General features: G+C 37.6%; 1 protein-coding gene, 1 long non-coding RNA gene and 1 pseudogene across 4 annotated transcripts; 1 reads left to right on the top strand and 2 right to left on the bottom strand.

Annotated features, from left to right (window-relative positions):
* PRPF3 (pre-mRNA processing factor 3) lies at positions 1-22,033 on the top strand. 3 transcript variants are annotated; one of them, XM_077156146.1, is made up of 16 exons: positions 1-108; positions 2,441-2,633; positions 3,236-3,366; positions 5,427-5,573; positions 7,222-7,305; positions 7,498-7,718; positions 8,366-8,672; positions 9,368-9,534; positions 15,659-15,738; positions 16,906-17,049; positions 17,714-17,813; positions 17,986-18,099; positions 19,136-19,254; positions 19,541-19,624; positions 20,696-20,757; positions 21,675-22,033. In XM_077156146.1, the coding sequence occupies exons 2-16, from the start codon at positions 2,489-2,491 to the stop codon at positions 21,819-21,821; spliced, it is 2,052 nt and encodes a 683-aa protein (XP_077012261.1). In that variant the 5' UTR covers positions 1-108; positions 2,441-2,488; the 3' UTR covers positions 21,822-22,033. The 3 variants fall into 3 exon arrangements, with proteins under 3 accessions (XP_077012261.1, XP_077012262.1, XP_077012263.1); XM_077156147.1 differs by lacking the exon at positions 1-108 and adding an exon at positions 125-231; XM_077156148.1 differs by lacking the exons at positions 1-108; positions 2,441-2,633 and adding an exon at positions 4,654-4,749 and having other exon boundaries at positions 3,256-3,366.
* LOC143679820 (uncharacterized) lies at positions 8,767-14,540 on the bottom strand. Its single transcript, XR_013173957.1, has 3 exons — positions 14,305-14,540; positions 9,357-9,455; positions 8,767-9,145 (listed from the first exon to the last, which is right to left on the bottom strand). It is a non-coding gene; the product is annotated as an uncharacterized LOC143679820 (long non-coding RNA).
* Positions 13,260-14,292, bottom strand: LOC143679819 (coiled-coil domain-containing protein 127 pseudogene; annotated as a pseudogene).
* Positions 22,034-23,966: the final 1,933 nt, after the last annotated feature.

The following is a 23,966-nucleotide window of genomic DNA, read 5'->3' as shown; positions in this document are numbered from 1 at the left end:
GGCGTGGCGGCGGCCGTGGCGGCAAGGACGGCGGGCCGTAAGGCGGTCCGAGGGCTTCCGGTTCCGGTGTAACGTTCGGGCTCCGTCTCAGGGGCTGAAGTTTGTGAGGTGAGTTGTAGCCCAGGGCCCAGAGGTGGCAACCTGCGGTCGGAGCGACTGGGGCCGGGGCTTGGTCACTGGGACTGTCGTAACGGGAGGGTTCAATGGGAAGGAGGCTGGAAGAAGTTTAAGGTTCCGTGGGAGAAGGGGTTGAAATGGGATTGTTGAGAGGAACAGGGCGGGGGCGGGGTGGGGATGGGGTGGGAGACTAGTAATGAGGTGAGGAGTTTGGGAAGGAAAAGGGGGGTTGGTGGTTGTCGGCTGGAGTTAAAGCCAGAAGAGGAGAGAGTAAAAATAGAAGAATGAGGATTTCCGGGGGGTCACTCGGATTCTAGCAAAGAAGAGCACGGAGTAAGGAATTCTTTCGGAAGATTGAATTCTGCAGCCTGCCCATTCAGATATCATTCTGCCTTCCTCCTTCTTCCACCCTCCCCCCACCACCACGCAGTTATTGTTGGATATTTGACTCGTGACAAAGCTAGTTACTATTTGAATATTTTAATTTTTGTCCACTAGCTGTTTCATTTGTACATTATCTTAAGAAAGATCGGTTTAAACTTGAATGCGTTTGTTAGTATAGTGCTTGGGCACCCATGATGGTACCTCGTTTATTGCTTTGTGTTTTCAAATTGCTTCCACTTTCTCGTCCATGATTCAGTTCTAGCGGACTGTATGCCCCGTTAGGGTGAGGATTCTTGTCTGTTTTATTTACTGCTGTTTGTATCTTCAGTGCCTACTACACTGATTGATAGTACTTGCTCAATGAATATTTATTGAATGAATTAAGTGCATTGTAGATATGGCAGTTTTCAGTTTAGGAGTAAACTGAGGCTCAGAGAAATTAATTAGCTTTATTCATTAACTTGCACAAGGTTGCTGGTAAAGGGCAGGGTGATGTCCAAATTCTTTAGTTTTATTTCTATCCTGTTTGAGCTCTTGTTGCCAGAGTTGTGTACCCACTATAGTCCTGAATACGCCTATTTAGAGTAATGGATATTTAACATGTAGAGATTGATAAGCCTGTTTCATTTGGGGACAGTAGGGCTTTTTCACTTAGCACCATAAATTATTTATTTAACTTGTCAGTGAGAAACATAGTCAGTTTTTAATACAACCTTCAACTTTACTTTCGTTCTTTTATTCTACTAGCTTTATTTATTTATACCAAAATTAAATTCACTATTTGACAATAGGTCTTACAGAGGGTAAACCTGCCAAGGATGTGGAAATTAATCAGACTCTGTCTTTTAGGAGAAAAGATGTCTTGAAACATCTTGAAAGATTGACTCCCAGATATATGGTACTGCTGGGAGGAGTTTAGTTTGGAAATTGAGATCAGTGTGATTTATTCTTTTAGGCACTATAGAGAAAAATCAGAGAAATAAAATGTTGTTTATGCCCATGAGAAGTTTTGAGATTTAGATAAACCAACATGTAAACATGAATAATGTTTTAAAGTAACACTAATTAGCATTAAATAACAAATACAAAGATTTTTTATTGAGAGTCCTTTATCATAGTGTTTCTCTGCTGAGCTAAAAAATAGAAGTGAAAAGGGAGAAGGTCAGAGTATATCCAGAATGAAGGTGTTCTTTTCTGAGCTGATGGATTACTCTTATCAAGTCAGAGAACGTGAGAGAGAACTGGTTATCTGGGTACAGAATTCCCACAGGGATGAATATAACTACAGAGAAATGAGACAGAACGTTCTTAAGGATTATGAGCTTTAGTACCAAATGACTTGCTTGTCATTTCTTAAGGAATGCTTATTGACATCCCTTAAGAGAAAGAAAACTTTTAATGGGTCAGGATTGGGTTAGGGAATGCATCCCCGGAAGTAGAAGAAATAGAAAAGCTGACTTCAGGATAGAGTCTGTCAGTTTAGTTTTCATGTTATACGTTTGCCAGGCCTTGTTGATAAGACAAGATTGGAAACAAAGCTAGAACTCATTTCTTAGACCAGATTATTCCCAGGGTTGGTTGACTTCTTTCACAGAGTTCATTGATCCACTGGTAATTACTGAGTTAGGTTTAAAAATCAAATGGAGAGTGGTGTGATGGTGGCTTAGTGGCAGAATTCTTGCCTGCCATGCCAGAGACCCGGGTTCGGTTCCTGGTGCCTGCCCGTGCCAAAAAAAAAAAATAATAATCAAATGGAATCTAGTTCTGCTTTGAAGTGTGGTTCTTGGGGAAAGTATTTTACTTTGAATAAACTGGAGGAACCTCCTTAAGGATTGAGAATATGGGTGGGAAAGGCTTTCCTGATGTATTAATCATTGCTCTGGGTCACTTTAACTTTTTCCTATCTTCTGTCTTAACCACTCTCCTGATTTGTTTTTAGGTGCAGTATCAAGTTCTATTTTATCTATCCTTCTACTTTTCCCAAAGAATGGCACTGTCTAAGAGGGAGCTGGATGAGCTGAAACCATGGATAGAGAAGACAGTGAAGAGGGTGCTGGGTTTCTCAGAGCCCACAGTGGTCACAGCAGCATTGAACTGTGTGGGAAAGGGCATGGATAAGAAGAAGGCAGCTGGTATGTACCTTTCTGAATCTTTTGACCTAACATTTAGGATGACCCTTTAAACATTGCTTCTAACATAACCAAAATTCTCTCTGTTGGGATCATCTGAAAAAAGGTCGGGCCACATTTTATTCCCTCCTGCTTTATATTGAAATAGCCTGAATAACTAATTTTGCTTTTGTTCTTTTGCTTACTTTCTATATATTATTTTTGGTATATTTTGAAACTCAGACTGACTCCCTAAGTTATATTTACTTAGGAAATATACTAAAGTTAGATAAATATATTAATATAGTGTCAGATTGACATCTAAACATTTAGAAGTCTTTATGAAATGCATGAAGAAAGTTGAGGGAGGTAGATTTTAATGGTAATTTTCCTACTATTTGGAATTTTGGAAAAGTTAGGGTGATTATTCATCCTGAATGTTGATGGTCAACTTAAATAGGTTGCTTCAATATAAGAATATTTATGGAAATCCTACAAAGAACTTAAGAAAATATTTCCCTCCTTTCTTGGGGATAAAATTCCAGTGTTTGTGACTGTTGTGTTTCTAGTATTGGGTTAACTACTCTTACTTTTTCAACTCTTTCACTTTTTTTTTTCCCTGTTAGACCATCTGAAACCTTTCCTTGATGATTCAACTCTCCGATTTGTGGACAAACTGTTTGAGGCTGTGGAGGAAGGCCGAAGCTCTAGGCATTCCAAATCTAGCAGTGACAGGAGTAGAAAACGAGAGCTAAAGGTAGGTTGCAGTTGACTTTCTAATGAGTTTAGGATTGTTTTGAATGGTAACGAAGCTACTGAGCTTACTTGGCTCACACTTTAATATCCACTATTATAATACCTAATGCTCTAGAGGTACTTAGGCATTAAAGTAGAAGGGGTGAACTTGTATTATCACCAACTTATGGTGATGAAACAAGCACCTTAGCACATCATGGGTTGAAATATTCCAAAGAAATAATTGGTAGCTTTGTTGGTTTTCACACAAATGGGAGTTTTGGTTCTCGTGTCTCCCTATGTCTCCTTTTATTTTTCTTCTTTATTGCTATCTATAAATTGATTGTTCTAAGGTTTATGTTTTGATTTACTTGAAGCCTCATAAATAAGTTGCTTCAGAGTGTGATTCCACTGCTACCTGAGCTACAGAACTCCATTGTTGTTCCTTTATAGAGGTTTCTCTGCGATGGACTTGTAGATAAGATATCTACAAACAACTATTATAAATGGTTTATCTTGAGAGCCTATCATTTGCACTACAGCGCACTTCAGGTCATCTGGTCCCAAAAGTAGGGTACTTAAAGGGACTACCAATAGTCTGTTACCTACTACACTTTGTTTTCTTCAGTTACTGATTTGTCATAGCCTCTTTAATTTTAGCATCAAGTAGTTAATATCTTTTAATCATTTCTTTTTCTCTTCTTTTGGAATTCTTTCTGTGAATCCCTTCAAACTTTCTACAGTACTTTTGATGCCTTGACTATCCCATTGTTTTTCCTAACGTACAAACAGTAGATAAGCAATTTCTTTTTGGTCCCCTGGCCAGGCAATAGTACCAAGGGAAGCAGAGATTTGTGTGCCCTTTGTGTTTAGGGCATTGTAAGGTGATCAAAGGAATGAGAGACAGTCCTCGCCTTAAAAGGGTTTGCAATTTAAGGCAGGGGGAAGGGGGCAGTAAAATACATTCACAAATGAATAAATCTGAGTAGTAGTTTCCTGTAAATTTTACAGCTACCTTGTGGATTGATTATGGAATCTCAGACTTATATTGAATCTTATGCTTAAGAGGGAATGATATTTCCGTAGAATACATAGATCTCTGAAATGAACATTACTTATAGGTTATGCTACTGTATTAAGTGTTGAGGTCATGTTATGAATGAGGTTAATACATTGGGTGGGATTCATTAAAATGGTTTCTTGAAGAAGGTATCTAGATATCCTTGGGATTTGGGTCCCATTTTTTGGTCCATTCAAGTCCCCACCCCACACAATATATTATGGGAGAGTCCTTTTTCTTGAACTGTAGGAGTTCCAGGAAGCGCTCGCCCCTGGCTGAGGATATGTCCTTGCAAAACACGAGCCCTCCTAGTGAAGAGGGGATGTCACCCAAAGCCTACCACCGGTGTGTACATTTGCTTTTTCCCATTGTCCCTTCCAGTTGGCCACTCTTGGTCCTCTTAAATTCACCTTGCAAATTAGTCAACATAGTTGAGTTCCCATTGTTTGATGAGAACAAAGTGTTATCGGGGAATACTGATGAAAAAGAAAGAGAAAGCCCCTGTCCTGGAAGAATTTAGACTCTAATTGGGGGAAGGTACTAACACTGAAAGACTTAACACTTGGCAAGCAGAGTATCAACAATGTAGTTTAACCTAATATAAACCAAGTACTTAAGTGTTAAGAGGATGTGAAACAGGTTTGATCAGAGTGGGATGAGATTATTAAAGAGGAAAACTTCCTGGAGGAGGTGAGTTTTAGACAGGAATCGCAATATGGGTTTTGAAAAGTTAAGGGAGATTATTATAATCACAGGCAGTAACATTTACAAAGACCTTGACATGGTAATGTTTGTGAGAATGTGGAAATGAAATTTGTTTGAATGGAGTAGGAGAATGATGAAGTTGGGTGAGATGGTCAACCTGGTGGAAGGTGTAGAAGGCCCTGACTCTGGCAAGTAGCCATTTGCAAGGTTACATCATATTCCCCTGGGAAGAGGCACAAAATGTAGGGACTAGGATGATTTTTTCCTTTTCCCCATGGGCAGGGATACAACTCTTCTTTCATCTTGGGTTCCCTCAGGAGGTGTTTGGTGATGACTCTGAGATCTCCAAGGAATCATCGGGAGTAAAGAAGCGACGGATACCCCGTTTTGAGGAGGTAGAAGAGGAGCCAGAAGTGATCCCTGGGCCTCCATCAGAGAGCCCTGGTATGCTGACCAAGCTTCAGGTTAGTAATTAAGTACTAGAAGTGGAGTGAATTTGTGAGTTGAAGAGGCATGAGACATATGGGCCCAGATTTATTCTGATCTTGATTTGAGTACGTGTTCAGCATTTGAGGAAGTTTTATTTCTTCCTTTATGTTTCCACATTCCTTGGGTATAACAGGAATATTCCAGTTAAGGGACTATGTGACAAACCATTTCTAGGTGTGTTCCATATAGTATTATTTACCCAATTTTCTACCCCATTGGGTTATTGAAAAAATTTAATTGAAATAATCAAAACCCAACTTGATGTCAGAGGAAGCAAATGTAATGCGGGGAAGACAATCCATTTATCGTACTTTCAAGGTAACTTCATATTTGTTGAACGGAAAGCATCTGTGTTTTTAAAATGGGCACTGCTAAGCAATTATGATAACATGAGGTAAATATTTCTTGTACCATTTAAAATTTCTTGGGGTGGGGAATAGAACATATTTATAAAATATATATTTCTGGAAGGAGAGAAATGGATTTAAATTTTTAAAATTTTTTTTATTTTTTTAAACATAACAAACATACAAACACGAGCATTCTTACCATATAATCATTCCATTCTTGGATATAATCAATAACTCACAATAGCATCGCATAGTTGTATATTCATCACCATGATCACCTCTCAGAACATTGCATCAATCCAGAAAAAGAAATAAAAAGAAAAAAGAAAAAAATTCGTGCATAACATACCCCCTACCCCTCCCACTCACCAATCACCAACATTTCAATCTACTAAATTTATTTTAACATTTGTTTCCCCCTACTATTTATTTATTTTTAATCCATATGTTTTACTTATCTGTCAATAAGGTAGATAAAAGGAGCATCAGACACAAGTAGAAACAGATTTTTTTTATGGAGGACTTCACAATAAACCCTTTTTCACTCTTTTCCATCTTGAACTATGTGAATATGTCACTGAAAATCTTAAAAATAAATTTCCAAAAAATAATTTTGAAGGACCTTGAGAGAAAGTCTCTTGGAAAATGTGAAAATAATTACATTTCTGTATTTTCAGAGTTTATCATTCTAAACTTCTTTAGGACAAAAAGAGACTAGGGTTTATGAAGTCTGCAGAGACCATTGTCTCTGGTTCTCTAAACTAGAAATTCAGGGACCAATAGTATGATTAAAAAAAAAGAAGAAGAAAGTTTAAGTACAGATTCTGTTAGAAATATTACATGCATTATTTCAGTGTTCACAATAATGCTGAAAGGTAGGTACAACTTCTTCTCTTTTAGAGGTTTAGAGATAACTAACTATCCAAGATTACCCAGGCATTAAGTGGCAAAGTTAAATTCAAACTGAGGCTTATCTGATTCTAGAGTACTTATCATCTAGCTGTGATACTATCTAATATGTCAGTCCTGCTTTGGAAAGGTAGATTGAGAAGTTCCAGTGCTCAACTCTGCAGGCTTATCTTTACTAAATTTTCTAGTCCTATGGTACAGGCAGAATATGATGGAGTTCTTTAAAAATTTTAGGTTTGGAGCATTGAGGTTCTGGTAGGAATCTGAAAGTTTTTTGGGTTTACGAACCACCTGCATGGGAAAAATAAAAAGGAGAAGTTAATCGTTTTTCAGCTCATTTTTTGTTTTGTTTTTTGGAGGGCAGATCAAACAGATGATGGAGGCGGCAACACGGCAAATTGAGGAGAGAAAAAAGCAGCTGAGCTTCATTAGCCCCCCTACGCCTCAGGTATTGTGCCCAGATTACTCTGAAAAGAAGAATCTTTAGCACAGAATTTCTTGCCATCCACTCAAATGGGAGTCCAGAAGGTGATTGCATGTTCCAACCTACAATCTACCACAATCTACCACTCGGTGTATCTTTGTCTCTTATCTGCCTGTTTGTCTCAATCCCTCTGATTTCTTTTTCTCTGTTTCGCAGCCAAAGACTCCTTCTTCTTCTCAACCAGAGCGACTTCCAATTGGCAACACTATTCAGCCCTCTCAGGCTGCTACTTTCATGAATGATGCAATTGAGAAGGCAAGGAAAGCAGCTGAACTACAAGCCCGCATCCAAGCCCAGTTGGCACTGAAGCCAGGGCTCATTGGCAATGCCAATATGGTGGGCCTAGCCAACCTCCATGCCATGGGCATTGCTCCCCCGTGAGTTTCTATTTTATGAAATCCTTTTCCATTTCTGAAGCTGGAGTACCTTTGACTGTTATTGATCCTTTTCTTCCAATGTACCTAAATTATTTCTTAGACATGTTCATATTCCTTACACATGATTGATAAATACCAACTGAATTTATTCTCAACTTCCTTGTTGCAGAGTTTATGGTCTTCTTTTTACTTTTGTTAGAACTCAGGTTGAGATTATTCATCTAGTATTGTAGCTGGGACTAAAGCAAGGTCTCCTGATTTCTCACCCAGAGCTTTATTTATGAGGTCATCTTGAGTGAGACCAGATATGAAGATTTGGTACAGTTGAGTAGAGAGGATAGACTTCATTTTGAGCACCTACGTTTGGTCTGTCATCCCATGTCTGACTTAAAACTTCAGGGATAAAGTAAGCTAGGATTACACATTCTCTTCAGTATAATGTATAGTTTCATTTCATTTTATTTACCCTATATGCAAATACCCAGTTGGTAACTATTTTAAATTAAGATGTTATTGTTCCCTGATTGCATTATATTCCCTCCTATTGTTTGACCTAGTCTTTGTTGGGTTTTGCTTTGTTTTCTGTGTTTTTTTAGTTTGTCTGTTTGTTCCATAAGGGACTTATTTCTATGTGGTTTACTTTTCAGCAAGGTGGAGTTAAAAGATCAAACTAAACCTACACCACTGATCCTAGATGAACAGGGTCGTACTGTAGATGCAACAGGCAAAGAGATTGAGCTGACACACCGCATGCCTACTCTGAAGGCCAATATTCGTGCTGTGAAGAGGGAACAATTCAAGCAACAGCTAAAAGAAAAGCCATCAGAAGACATGGAGTCCAATACCTTTTTTGACCCCCGAGTCTCAATTGCCCCTTCCCAGCGCCAGAGACGCACTTTTAAATTCCACGACAAGGGCAAATTTGAGAAGATTGCCCAAAGATTACGGACAAAGGTATCTGGTTTAGAGTATAACCCAGAACTTAGGAGTTCAGAAGCTGACAGAGAGGAAATTGAACATAACCCTAAAATACTGTCATCTCAGTTCTCTGTGTTGTAGGGGATTAGATAAACAGGTAATTAAAAAAAAATGAATAATGTTAAAAGACTATTCCTGAAATAATTTAATTTTTTTTAGCTCATTTGTCTTCTCATTTGCATTCTGCTCAAGTGGCAATAAGATTGAATTTGGAAATCATTAGCATTCAATTGATGGTGGAGGAACACGATTCAGAATATGTGGGTGACTTAGGAAAGCTGGCCTGGTGTTAAAATTTACTGCAGACAAAAACAAAAACAAAAAATTAGTGCAGACAATCCACAGACCTTCAGAGTTGAATTGGCTATATTCAATGACTTTTGCCTTCTCAGTTTTGTCTTCTCAGAGAGGTTTTCATTCCATTTCTGTATGTTTGCTACAGGTCCATACTGTGGTGAAAAAGTAGGGGTGAGGGTGAGATGTATGTAAATTAACTAAGAAGTTAAAATAAGATAGAATAGCTCTTTTCTCTAAGCGTTCGGAAATTATAAACTCATCATATCAAGTATTAAGAGTTCAGTAAGGGAGTGTTTTAAAATTCTTTAGTCTGCCACCTCCCTGTTTTCTTTGCCTTCAATTAATCTTTCTGTCTTGGTTTACTTTTTCTTTAGGCTCAACTGGAAAAACTGCAGGCGGAGATTTCACAAGCAGCTCGAAAAACAGGCATCCATACTTCAACTAAACTGGCCCTCATTGCTCCTAAGAAAGAATTAAAGGAAGGTGAAATCCCTGAAATTGAGTGGTGGGACTCTTATATCATCCCCAATGGTTTTGACCTGTGAGTTTGTTAGTTAATACCTTTCAATAAGGCTGTAGTTTTAATGGGGAAGATGGTACTTTTGCATTAAATAAAATTAAAAAGGAAGTGACCCAGCACTGATCTAATGCTCACAGTCTGTATTCCAGTCCCTTTACACACTCCAACAATGTCCTATGAATCCCCCTCCCTCCCTGCCAGACCTCATGCAAAATTATGTACCATATCTAATCATGGTTTCTTCAGTTACTCCCTATCTTAACCACTCCCAAGCACACTGCTCAGTGGGACCACCCACACATACAGTATTGCAACATCCCTACCACCCACCAACACCAAAATTCCCCATTTCCCCAAGCAGAAACGTCATGCCCATTATTCATTAATTCCGCTTTCCTCCTGCCCCCAACCCTTGGCAACCTGTACTCTTCATTTTCTGTCTGTGAACTTGCATATTCTCTGATTCTTCCTTTGTAGTTACCATGGAGTTGAAATATAGTACTCTAAATCTGTAATTTGCTTTGATACCAAATTCACTTCAATAGTATACATATACTATGTTCCTCTACCCTTCTATACCTCCATTTTTATGTAGTTCTTGTCACAAATTACATGTCTAGACATTGTGAATTCACAACCACTGATTTATCATCACATTTTATGCATTTGCCTTTTAGATCCTATAGGAAGTAAAAAGTGGAATTACAAATCAAAATTGTAACAGTACTAGCATTTATGTTTACCTGTGTCTTTATACTCAACAGGGATATTTATTTTTTCACATTGCTTCAGTCTATTATCTGTTGTTCTTTCCTTTCAACCTGCAGAACTCTATTTAGTACTCTCTTTTAGGGCTGGTTTAGTGGCGGCAAACTACTTCAGTTTTTGTTAATTTGGGAGTATCTTAATCTATCCTTCCATTTTGAAAGACAGTTTTGCCAGATATAGAGTTCTTGTGTGGCGGTTTTTTCTTTTTAACACTTAAATATGTCATCTTACTACCTTCTTGCTGTCATGGTTTCCACTGAGAAATTTGCACTTGGCTTTATTGAGGCTCCCTTATTTTGTATGTGATCCATTGGTTCTCCCTTGTGTCTTTCAGTATTCTCTATCTTTGGCATGCAATAATCTCATTATAATAGGCTACAGTGTGGGTCTCTTTGCGTTTTTTCCTGTTTGGAGTTCATTGAACATCTTGGGTGTGCATATTCATGTCTTCCCTGAAATTTGGAATGTTTTCAGGCATTATTTCTTTGAATATTCTTTCTGCTGCTTCTCTCTTTCTTCCCCTGGAACTCCCACAGTGTGTATATTGGTACACTTGATGGTATCCCAGAGGTTCCTCAGCCTCTGTTCACTTTTTTTCATGATTTCTGCTCTTCAGACTGAATGATTTCAATTGTCTTATCTTCAAGTTCACTGATCCTTCTTCTACCTGCATTCTGCTGTTGAATCCCTCTAGGGAATTTTTAATATCCGTGACTGTGGTCTTCAGTTCTTCTTGGTTCCTTTTCATAATTACCATCTCATTCTCTTTGTATTCATCTGTTGTTTTCCTGATTTCCTTTAGTTCTTTGTCCAGGTGTTCCTTTAGCTTTTTGAGCATATTTAGGACCATTTTTTAAGTCTTTATCTGGTATATCCCAGGCCTGATCCTCCTCACTGTTGGTTTCTAATGCTTTAATCCACTGATAATTTCTAATGCTTCAGTCTTCTTCTTTGCCTGGGCCATTGCTTTCTGTTTCTTTGTAAATTTTGTAGCATTTTGTTACAAAATATTAAAAACTGACTGTTTTAATATTTTAATTTATCACTGAAATTTAGACTCTGTTTCTGAAGTTTATATCCAATTAGTATATGACCAAGTTTTGCTTGAATGCCAGGAGCTAACAAAAGAAGGAAAAAAAGAGAACACCTTTTGATTTATTCAAGTATTGTCCTTCAAAGGGGGCTTATCCATACAGTGAATTGTAGGAGAATAGCTCTAGACCCAAGTGTTGAGGCTTCCCTGATCCTTACTGTGCACCACATGTGCATGCTCCATATCTCTCTTATATGGAGCATGCACATATGGCCCTGGTAATTCCCCAATTCATGTGGGTACAAATGTTCCTTCTTCCTTAGTAAACAGTTTTTTCATAATTCCAGAAATTGCTGTGTATATCCTGTAACTAGGAATGCCTTACCCTAGACAGCACTATTTGACTACTGTTCTCCTAAAACATTCTTTAGAAGTGTCTGAGCTGTCTTCTACATCCAGGGCAGGTTCTGGGATGGCAGATTCCTCAGGCCACCACCGGGCAGTTTGGGTCAGGTATGCATGCTCCCAGCACGTACATGAGGGCCACTCTCTTCCCTCTGGTTTCACACTGGGGGCTGTGCGCTAAGCCAGTAAGGGGTAGGGGAGGGGCCAGCTGTGGTGCTAGGAGATCCTACCACTTCTTTTTCTTTTTTGGCATTAAGTGTTTTATTCAAGGATGCATGGCGCATCAGTGGAATAGGAACTAAAACATAAACTAACTCTTTAAAAAGGATGTAATTGGTGTAATCCAGCAGGAGAAGGCTTTTGAGTATAAGTTTGCCTGCAGAAATTATTTTTGATTGGATAAAGTGATGGTAATATAGCAGAAAAGTGACATTATGACTAGCCATTGAAGTAAAGAACCCACTCCAAGCCAAACACAGGGGTCAGAACTAGCACTCTAGAGCCGATACCCACATCTTCCTTAAGCCCCTGAACCTGCTTCCTCAACTGTAAAATAGTTCTAAGGACGAAAAGCAACATATACATGTAAATTATTTCTATAAGATTCATGGTGCAATATCAATTCAGTAAAAAGAGATGATGATGATGACTCTACACTTGAAGTTAAGTTTTCTATGAACTTATTGTATTTATTCGTCTTATAAGCACATGGGATTTGAAGTAAAGGGTAACTTTGTTCTGGTCCCTCCTTGGCTGCTTGCTATCAAACAATTGCATCCAAGTTGCTAGCAGTTATTGGGACAGATTACTTGGGTTCATATTGGCTCCAAATTACTGCTTGGCAAGGTCACGTAAGTTTTCTGTACCTCAGTTCCAGTTCCCTCACCTGTAAAATATGGATAATAATTGTACTTGCCTCATGGAGTTATTTTAAGGATTTAATAAATGAATTTGTATAAAACACACGATAAAAGTTGAGTTCATATTTAGTACATGTAAAATAGGTGATAAGTGCCCTGCTTACCTTTTATTTTGTGGTAAAATTTGAAATAATGTACATAAAATATTTTGTGATGTATTATACAAATAATGGCATTATTACCTTTAAAGGACAAGTATTTTTGCTTATATATAATTGCTAATAAATAATACCTGCATATTGAATACAGACAAGCCAAAGTCAAATTCATACTAGGCTACCAAATGGGAACAATCACCTGCTGGGTTGTACTGTTTTGTTTTTTCAACTTTGGTGGGGTGGGAGAGATCTTCAAAATATAAGTCCTTGATAATATCATGACTTTCTAGTATCATCTGTTAGCCTGTTTTGTCCATAATCTGGTAACTTCTAAATGTAATTTTGGGTGAGAGAAGAATAATATAAGGGGAAAACAGAATTTATTTAGGTAGTGATAAAAAACAGACAAAAAGTTACTTATAGTGAGGTTGTATTAGACCTTTTTTTAAAACAATTTTTATCCTTGAGCTAAAACACGAGGTTAAACTTCTGCTAAATAACTACAACACCTAAAACACAATTTAGAGAATCTGTATTCTTAGTAGCTAGTGCATCAAGAAGGAAACCCTCTGTCTCCCAGAAATCTAAAAATACTTTTGCTTAGAAAGGACAGCACACAGTCAATCCACAGCAGACAGTAAGAGTGAAAAAGCACTTTGCTTGATGTTCCTTAGATACAGCCACAGCACAGGTAGCACGGATGGAAGAGATGGAGAAAACACTGGATAGTCCAGAATGCCAACAAGACAGGCTGGCCTAGAGCCAGTAAAAAAAGTTCTGTTTCATTTTTGCCTTACTTTTCCAATATGGCCTTCTCTACTCTCTTTAACTTTTTCAGTTCAACAATTAGTTCTCAATATTTCAGGTATAACCATAATAGTGCCCATTTTGGTGTTTGTTGATGTTCCAGACATCGTCACAGTACATGTTTAAATATGTCTGTTAATCCAGCTGCCATCTTTATTTAGGTCAGCACAAGTGGGTCAGTGGATGCTCAAACGAGTAAGCTCTTCTCTACTTCTACCTGCTTATTGCGAGGGAGACTCAGACTGCAGTAGATATTCTGTCTTTCTGTAAGAGCGTCTTCAAACTCTTTCAGCAAAAGCCTGGCTCTCTTTTGCTAATCTTCTTGCTTTTCCAGGCAACTCCTGTTATACACTCCTCAAGGACTGCAACTGTCTCTTTTCTTGTATAACCTAAGCCTGTTCCTGTTTCAGAAGCTTCTTTTCTTCTATCAACTTGTGCCCTTGAGATGAGAGCTTCTCAATAACTAGTTGTTCTGTTTTGTTAGTTTTCAAGTTCTGAAGACAACTGAGTGACAGTGTGGTGATTTTCTGAGACCATGGTATATTTGGCTTCACAATCCAGTTGGAGAGCAGCTGTTCTCTGATGATACGGTTTTTCTCTATTTCTTTTTGGGATTCCCTAGCCCAAATCCAGTGAAAAGCAGCCAATCCCAGCATCAGAACCAACAGATCATAATTTCATCTGCTCCTGTCAGCCCTGGAATTTAGGCCAGATATTCCAAATTTGGGAGATCATTTAAGTTATTCATGGAGATACATACCTCTGGGCCAGGAGCACCGTGGCCTCTACCTGCCACATTTTCTCAGTGTAGGAGACCTCCATCCGCAGCGATCCTCTCAGCGCCAGATTCCATCCTCCCATCCTAATCCTCCCACTTTAAAGGATGCTTTTTTCTTGATTTGGCACTCACTGTATTACCACAGTCCTTTAAGTATTTTCTGGGGCCCTGAGAAAGATGTTTCTGCAAGGTCTTGGCAGTTGTTCAGAGCTTTTCAATCCTCACAATTCTGTGCATCATCAATTCAGACTGTACTCAGTTGGGCATTCTTTTACTTGGCTTAGCTGCTTAGCTAAGCCTTTAGCTGTCCTTTGGTAGGTCAGTTGGTGACTAGACAAAGTTGCTCAAACGAGACAGTTGCTTTTGTGGTCTTTGATCATTCAGTAGGCAAACCTGAGCTTCTCTGTATGGAATCTCAGCGTTCTTAAAATGTCTGCAGGTATGCTGGTTTTGGTTTTTTTTGTCTTTATTTTACTATTTTTAGCATATTTAATTTATTTTTTAAGTTTGTTATCTCATTGTTGCAAGAGGGCTGCTTTATCTTCAAACACTGTTTTGTGTTGTTTTATTGAATTCTTGTTTATGGTTCAGGATTAGTCCACTTCAGCCTTTTAGCAGGGAGTGGTTTTCCTTGGAGGCCCAGCAGGAGTGCGAGTCAATAAGATTTAATAGATATGAGAGTCAGAGGAGATATGGCTGGCATTTCTGATGCCAATGAAGACAAGTTCTGATGTCACTCTTGTGCTGGCAGCAATGTCACCTTGATTACCAAGAATTGACAAACTCTGATATTAAAATACCCTGTTTTTTCACTTATTTTTTATATGTATTTTTTGTTTTTAGCATATTTGTTTTCTAAAGTACATTCTTTTGGTACTAATTAAGGGTATTTACATTTCTTAAATATCCCAATTGGTGGTACAGAGGAAGGATTCTTAGGTGATAAGGAAGACATGGTAAAGAAAATATATATAGGAGACATTTGGAGAGCTTTATATATATATTCCATCATTCTGTTACATGACTTTAGGAGACTGTGCTTCATCCTTTCCTTACCTTTCCTTTGTTAACCATTGTCTCAGGTAGTTATTGTTACTAATCAGAGAATGTAGTATCCCTCAGGGGCGTTGGGGTAGAAAAAAGGTTGCATTCAACCTCAGTACCCAGTTTTCTCATCTTGAAAATAACATATAGTGTAATTATGTGTTATAGATAGGTAAATGCTAAAAAGTTGGAAAATAATATGGATTTTTTTTAATTGTGTTTTTGAGACTCCCTTTCTCTTGGAATCACCTCCACCTGTGTATTCTATTTTCCCTTCCTCCTCCAATTTTAGTACAGAGGAAAATCCCAAGAGGGAAGATTATTTCGGAATCACAAATCTTGTTGAACATCCAGCACAGCTCAATCCTCCAGGTAATGTGTAGATTACTCAATCAAGGTTCTAGAGCAGCCTTGTTCAATAGAACTTCATGTGATGATGGAGATGTGCTATATCTGTGCTGTCTAGTAGAGTAAAGTCCCTGTCCACATGTAATTAACATTTAAAAACTGAATTGTACTAGTGCAACTGAGGAACTAGATTTAAAATTTTACTGCATTTTAATTAACTTAAACCTAAAAAGCATGTGTGGCAAGTGGTTACCTTATTGGACAGTGCACCTGACTAGAGATGGTCTCACTGCTGTGTAATAAGTTGGGCTTTTGCCATAGTACTGACTCCAACTCAGACTTGTACAACCACCAAGAAATCCCTTCTTCAGTTTTGTCTTCAACATATTTCTTTATCATGTTTGTTGCAAAAAGTTTATTGGCTTAGACAAAAAAGATACATTTTAGTTGTAGCTCTTTTTAACTATCTGAATGTTTTGGGTAAACCACTTAGAACATTGTGAATTTCCTCATGTCTGTAGATAATATTAACTGATAGACCTTTCAGGAGTCTGTAGATCATAAAATGTTTTAACACCTTAACCAACTTGGGATGAACAGAGGAGATAATGTCGCAGTTAATAAATTATTTTATATTATCTCCAGTAAAATTAGTAAAATAGATTATTACTCTTTTTTTTTTACATTTTTTTTATTGTGAAAAATAACATATGTACAATAAAGCAATACATTTCCAAGTACATTTAAACAAGTAGTTAAATAACAAATTTTGAAGTTTGGTATGGGTTACAGTGCCAGGATTTTTCATTTTTTCTTCTAGCTGCTCCAAGAGACCTTTTACTCTTAATCATTCTCTAAGCCAGGGATTTTCAAGTTGTATTTCATGGAGATGGAATCCAAATAGGATTTTTGATATTCCCACTTGCACCAAATCCTCAACCAGAGCAACTCTGATTTTGTTTTCTATTGGCCTTTTGTCACATTTCATTTGATGAAAGGGTTCAAATGCTTAAAGGAAAAACAAATAAGGACACTATTCATGAAAAATAAGAATTAAAAAAAAAATCTTGACTATACTACCATTATCATAACCTAAATGTAAATAACAATAACTAGACTAGAGTTCCTTTTAATGTGATTCATATTCACCTCTCCTGTGCTTCACGCTGTGGTACACTCTCTGCCTGACAGTCGACAATGACACTCCAGTCACTCTGGGGGTATATCTCACCAAGAAAGAACAGAAAAAACTTCGGAGGCAAACAAGGAGGGAAGCACAGAAGGAACTACAAGAGAAAGTCAGGCTGGGCCTGATGCCTCCTCCAGAACCCAAAGGTTTGTATCTTAGAGGCATGGAAGAAAGGATGGCAAGTTTATTTATCACTTTAATTCTAGAGAAATTTTTGGATGCTACAGAATCAGAATCTAAGCTCTCTACTGTATTTTCTTAAGACAGGTTGAAATATTCATTGTCTGCAGTTAAAGACCATTTAAGTCTTGTTTTTAGGTATTATCAGCCACATAACACTGATCTTCTGTGAAGTATAATGATCTTACAATTCATAAAGCTTGTAATTGCAGGTATTTACAGAGTTATGTGTGTAATTCTTAATGTTTTAATTTTAAAATTGAAATAGTTGACACAACCCCATAAAAACTTCACCCATGTAATTTCAGTTATCATTGAGTAATATTTTGAGTGACCTCTAATGTATAACGTCTTTACTTGATACTGTGCTCTGAATGAAAAATACCAAAGAAATTATGTTCCTTGTCTCATAGATTTTCAAACTATAAATGCATACCAGTTATTCAGATTATGTGACCTTTTGTAAGTGTTGAGTTAATTATGTGGGGTTGTTCAGATAGGAGATTTTGAAGGAAGTGAGTTTTGAGCAGAGATTTGAAATAGGTATACAATATGACTTGGTAGAGAAGTGATACCAGCTTATCTCAGCTGGAGAAGTGTCTTAAGAGATTGCTCTTCTCTCTACTGCAGTGAGAATTTCCAATTTAATGCGAGTATTAGGAACAGAAGCTGTTCAGGACCCCACGAAGGTAGAAGCCCATGTGAGAGCTCAAATGGCAAAAAGACAGAAGTAAGTGCGATGGGATTGGGTGGAAACCCAGGGCAAGTACCTTTCCCAAACTCTTCTGGGGGATCCATATTTGGAGGGAAGGGAGAGTCCTCTGTTGCTCTCTCTTTCCCTCAGCCCTGCCTCTGATCTTCAATGCCTTTCTCACTTGTGGATGTCCTTCCTGTCACGACAGAGCGCATGAAGAGGCCAACGCGGCCCGAAAACTTACAGCAGAACAGAGAAAGGTCAAGAAAATTAAAAAGCTTAAAGAAGACATTTCACAGGGGGTACACATATCTGTGTATAGGTAGGTGTCCATATTGGGCCAGCCTTTCCCATAAAAATACCAAAACATTTTCCAAATGCTCGAGGCGGAGTCATTGTGATTTAAAAGCATACCTTACATCAGCTTCTGTTCTCTTCATGATCCTAGTATGAATCAGGAGCTAGTAAATTTTACAGTGGTGAAATTAGGAACTTATTTTTATGGTTACTCATTTCTTCAATCCCTAAAGTCTTTGTGAACCAGTATTAGTTTTGAAGAATGCATATACTTGTTCAGGCTGAGATGTGAACTGTTTTCCTTTGTGAAATGTAAAATATCCTTTTTCTGTCCTTAGTAATCATATCCTTATCCTGATATATTGCAGTAATTCTTTTATCCCCGCTCTGAAATGTATTTTATACATTGTAAATATTTTGCTACCTTTTTGTTAAATGTTTTTGTTTTATTCTCTTACGTTAACTACGTGTGTATATTCCATTTTTAAATGTGCTTTTTAAGAAGCATTATACATTATTATATAATTGTAAAAGTAAGCAGTTTGCTTATTAAGATTGAAACATTCTGACAGTGTTTAAAGGCATTTATTGAAAAAGTCTTCTCCTTATCCTCTGATCCCATAGGACCACTCTTTGTTGGTAATTGCTGTTATCGGTTTTTTCTGTATCCTAGAAATTTTTCATACATAGCATTTTGTGACTACTTTATATTATAAGCATCTAAAGGATAGTAGGTTTGTAGATCTTTACACTGTCATGTACAATTAACTTATATTTTTGAATGAAGGTAAATACCTCATCTTTATTCTTAGAGTAAATTTTGATTGCCTGCTATTTGTTGTAAGTTATAGTGTTAGATTTTGAAAAAGTATAAAACAAGTGGAAATAATTCTAGACCTTGACCCATCAATTCTACCTTTTAAATATTCATATATGTTTATTCCAGAGACCTTTGTTTTTAGAGAGCAACCCATTTTGGATCCATCTGTTTATTTTCCATTCCATTTAGGCAACTACTGATGCTAAAAATGAAAACCATAACTAAACTTTCCCTTCTTCAGAGTTCGAAATTTGAGCAATCCAGCAAAGAAGTTCAAGATTGAGGCCAATGCTGGGCAACTGTACCTGACAGGGGTGGTGGTACTGCACAAGGATGTCAACGTGGTAGTAGTTGAAGGGGGTGAGTCTGAAAAATACTGAGAGAGACTATGCCCTGACAACCCTAGGCCTAGAAATGATTAGCATGCTGGGGGAGAAGGGAGAAAAAAGTAGTATTTTGGAGCTGTAACTGGGTGTAACATCCTGGGCTATTGTTTCTCTCTTTATTGGAGTAGAAGGCCCCAACATGTAGTTCCTGGGATTGCTTCAACTACCACATCAACGTCTGAGTATCATATTAGCTCAGAGGTTCTCCCTACCCCATCATCTTCCACAGCTCTGGCAAAAATCTCCTTCTCTGTTTCCAGGCCCCAAGGCCCAGAAGAAATTTAAGCGTCTTATGCTGCATCGGATAAAGTGGGATGAACAGACATCTAACACGAAGGGAGATGGTGAATGGGGGTTAGAGGGGATTAAGTGGGAGGTGGGCTGTTGCATCTGTCCATTCATCTTATTCTCTCCTTTTAATACCCTTCCTAACACTAGGTAGTGTTCAAGAATTTTAGGAAGTCCCATTCAGACTGTGAGCCTGCTAAACACTCACATAATTATTAAAAAATCTTATGCATGAGTATTAAAGTTATTTTTCTGCCAGTCCTTTAAGGCCAGTTAGCAGCTCTTTTCCCTTTCTGTCCCAGATCTGGGTACTGCGTACGTGGGTGTGTTTAGTTTGTGAAAATTCATTAAGCTATGTGTTTATATGTACAATGTCTGTATTATATTATTCTTTGATAAAAAGTTTTTTTAAAAGGATTGAAGGCAAAGAAGAGACTTTTAGATTAAAAGATTTTCTACTTTGATCAAGAAAATGTACTTTTCATTCTTTTGCCCAACTCTATCTTACTTTGTATATGTATTTCTCATTTTCCTGGTCATGGTTCTTCCATTGATGTTCATGTTTCCCTTTTTTGAAGACCTGGGTTAGCATTTAACATCTGCAGAGAGCCTTACTTTTCTTAACTTTATCTAATTTAGGCTTTCCTTTACTTTTTGAAGTATTTAAAGTACATTTTTATACTATAATTGACCTATATTTTATTTTATTATGCAAGTGTTCCTAGGATATTTTCATTTGATTATGTCTGCTCTCCTCCATTAAGCTAAAAGCTACTTGAGAATTGGCTATCATATTGACATCTGAAGCTTAGCTTCCAAAGTGTCTAGGGCAAGTTTTATTGTTGACAGTTTATCTTTTATTTATCTCCTTATTTCCAGTATCTGGCACAGCTCTTGGCACATAGTAGGTGTTTAATGTTTGTTGAATTTATTAATGGTCCCTCACCTTTTGGAGTTTCCAGGCTAATTTGGGAAAATATAGAGTAACAGAAAAGAAGACCTTTGATCCCAGCATATGGTAATTTAAGAGAATTTGGGTAGACTTGAAAACTGTATGTTTAGAATTTAAATCTGTAGTCTGTAGTTTTAAGTTTAGATTAAGATATAGCTATATTGTCTTCTTCCAGATGATGAAGAATCTGATGAGGAAGCTGTGAAGAAAACCAACAAATGTGTACTGGTCTGGGAGGTAGGTGATTCTTTATAAAGCATTGAAACAAGACTAGCTGATTCCCTTAAAACCACTCTGTATAATTAATTGCTATTAGCAATTTTGTGTATCATTATATCTTATCCTAAACTTCTACATTTTATTATGCATACAGTTTAGTTCATTATAAACTTAGTAGCTATTTCTTTGTCTGGAAGTACCCATCAGCATATTAATGTGCCTGCATCCCTTCCAGATCCTTCCGTTTATGTCTGAGAGGCCTCAGGAATTCTCTCATGTTCAGAAACAAGTCAGGCTCTGCTCCAGTCTGCTTACTGGGGCTTGCTTCCTTCAAGCCTCTTGAAGTAGCACTTTATGATGCCATTGCCGCTGGTGCCTTTAGTGAGAAAGCCATTCCACCCAGTACTTTTGTCTTTTTACTTTGTAGCTCCTTGTAAGGAACCCCATGCCCATCCCCCATCCCCAAATCTTTTACTCCCATTTCTTTATTGTTCTTTGCTACTGAGCTGCTAAGCTTCCAGTTGTATATAGGGTCTCACTAAGTCCTGTGAAAAGAATTCTTTCAGCTTCTGGCTCTCGAACTCCTTTCTCCTTAAAGGTCCATATCTAGTCCTGAATCCTGGTATAACACAAGGTCCTTAAACCCACCCTCCATTTTCCTGTCCTGACTTACTCTTCCATCCAGGCACTAAAATACAAAATAACAACTCCTTCCTTCAGTTAAAAAAAAAAAAAAAGGAATCCCTTATACTTAATGAATTCATGAAAATGGAAGGAAATAAATGCTAAAGGAGTAGAATTCAGAATTGTTTTTGCCGTAAAATCACATTCAACTAGGCATGTTGCTAAACAAGTATTGTCTTATAAAAAGATATTTTATCTGATTTAAATCAGAAATTGCAATGTTTTTATTATAAATTTCGTCTCTTTCCCAGGGTACAGCAAAAGATCGGAGCTTTGGGGAAATGAAATTCAAACAGTGCCCTACAGAAAACATGGCTCGGGAGCATTTCAAAAAGCATGGGGCTGAACACTACTGGGACCTTGCACTGAGTGAATCTGTGTTGGAGTCCACTGATTGAGACTACTGCAAGCCCTTGCCTCTCCCCCTTTGTCTTTGTCTCTTCATTCTTCTCTCTTATTCTTTCCATCGTCTCCACTTGTTTGTGTGACCTCAAGAACTGTGCCAAGCAGACATTGGGACAGAGGGAGAACACCTTGCTCCCTTCCCCAGTCAGCCTGGTGCTACCCTTTAGTCCCCTTATGTGTATATGATTAAAGAGTTATTTTTAAACTTGGTGTGATATTTTTCACATGCTCAACAGTTGTTGGAGTTTGGGTCTTTGGGTGATTTTTTCCCCCAGACTTCCAGCAGTTGCTGTGGGGGAAGAAAACATTTCTGTCATTGATGTGTGTGTGGGTAAGTGTAGATGGTTGAATGAACAGATAGGTATTTTTGAGATCTAATGGAAATTTCTAACCTCATCCCTGGAGTAAAAGTGATAAATACTGGTTTTCCTGGAGCAGAGTGAAGTAGATAGTGTTAAGTGGGTTACAGAAGGGAGAGAAACCAAATGTCCATCCCTTAACCTTCAACAGATGATCACAAGGTAGATAGATGGATTACCTCTGGTCTTGGTTTAGTGGCCTTTCCAGGAAATCAGTTCTTAATTGGGTACATATATGGGAATGTGTGCTGTGGGTGAACTGGACACAGAGGGATAGCCCAAGGCAGATGTTATGAGGCAGTTTGTAAAGAGCAGTATTTGATAATTTAGCCCATATTCTCTTGACTAAATAATTTTTTAAAAAGTATAGTTTCATTTTTTTCTCTTCTAAGAATCTGACTAGAGGTGGCTCTGTTTCAGCATTTAGGACTGTTTGGGTCTGAGTAAGTATCCACTGGAAACCCAAATTCTTACCATGCCCATCCTTTCATTTCATATTTCCCGTTGAAGACAGAGCAGACCAAAGAGAAGAATGATCAGCGCTCCCATAGCTTCCTGCTACGTGGGGCTTGTTAGAGAGTGCACTTGGAGAACGGATACTTGACAAGAAGTTAAAACATTCTGTATTTTAAAATTAACTCATTCTTTTAAGTTGTGTTTTGGGTTTTCATCAACATTCCAATTTTAGGGCAATATAAGAGAACACAAAGAGGTGAAAAAAGACAAGACTTCAAAAGGTCTTAAAGAAAAATTAGTATTAACTCCTCTTTTTTTCAAGATAAGCAAACTAACCCAGGCAGGTGAGGATGATAACTCCTAGACCAGGATGAAATATTTGAAGAAAAAACTAGTTTGCCAGGACACAACCATGAAGCTATTGGTGCTAGCTAGTAATATCCTCCAGCTGTGAGATGTGGAAGCTAGAGAATTGTACTAGTTTTTCTATATCTTGATTTAATCAAATTCAAAATTCATTGTCATAAAAGTGAGTGCTTTTGCTTTTATTACAAGATTTACCACAAATATAAATGTAAATAATTTATACTACTTTTCAAATGTATTGACTGCATAAGGTCTAAAAGGAATATTTATATTATACTTTTGTTCATATAAAGTAGCCATAATGAGATGTATTATGGCTATTGTCTTGAGCAAGTTAATTCATTTTTCTGTGCCTCGAAGGTGGCTTTTTTTTTTTTTTCCTTTGGCGAGTTAACATTTTTTCTTGACCCTGTACTATGTTGAGCATTGTATTCAGTAACCATTCCCTTTTTCAATGGACCAACCTGAAAAAGATAGATTTTAGAGGTGAGAAGCCTACGGTTTACAGAGTTTATCCTATGTTATAGCTAGTAAGTAGTGAAGCTTAATTTGAACCCAGGTTGGTTTGACTTAAGTGCAAACTCACATTCGCCAAGTCTATACTTACCTTATTTGCGAAATAAAGGGATTGCAAAAGAGATCTATTCAAATGAATGTTATAATAATTACCATTTTGGGATTCTGCTATTACTCAAAATACTTTGAACTTTAATAATTTTTTCAAAATTTGTTCCAAACACCTCCCCCCTTTTTTTACGGGGAGGTACATGGTCCGGTACTTGAACCCAGGTCTCCCACATGAAAGGGGTGCATTCTAACCACTGTGAACTACCCATCTACTCTTCTGTAGGTAAAGTTTTGGGGAGAGTTGTTTTTTTTTAAAATACATTTTTATTGACAAAACGTACAAATACGAACATTCTTAACGTGGAGAGACTTTTAAAAGTCAGTTGGAAT

Source organism: Tamandua tetradactyla, chromosome 4, assembly GCF_023851605.1.
Source record: "Tamandua tetradactyla isolate mTamTet1 chromosome 4, mTamTet1.pri, whole genome shotgun sequence".
In the NCBI taxonomy this organism is placed as follows: Eukaryota; Metazoa; Chordata; class Mammalia; order Pilosa; family Myrmecophagidae; genus Tamandua; species Tamandua tetradactyla.
This window is presented reverse-complemented; position numbering and strand designations above follow the sequence as displayed.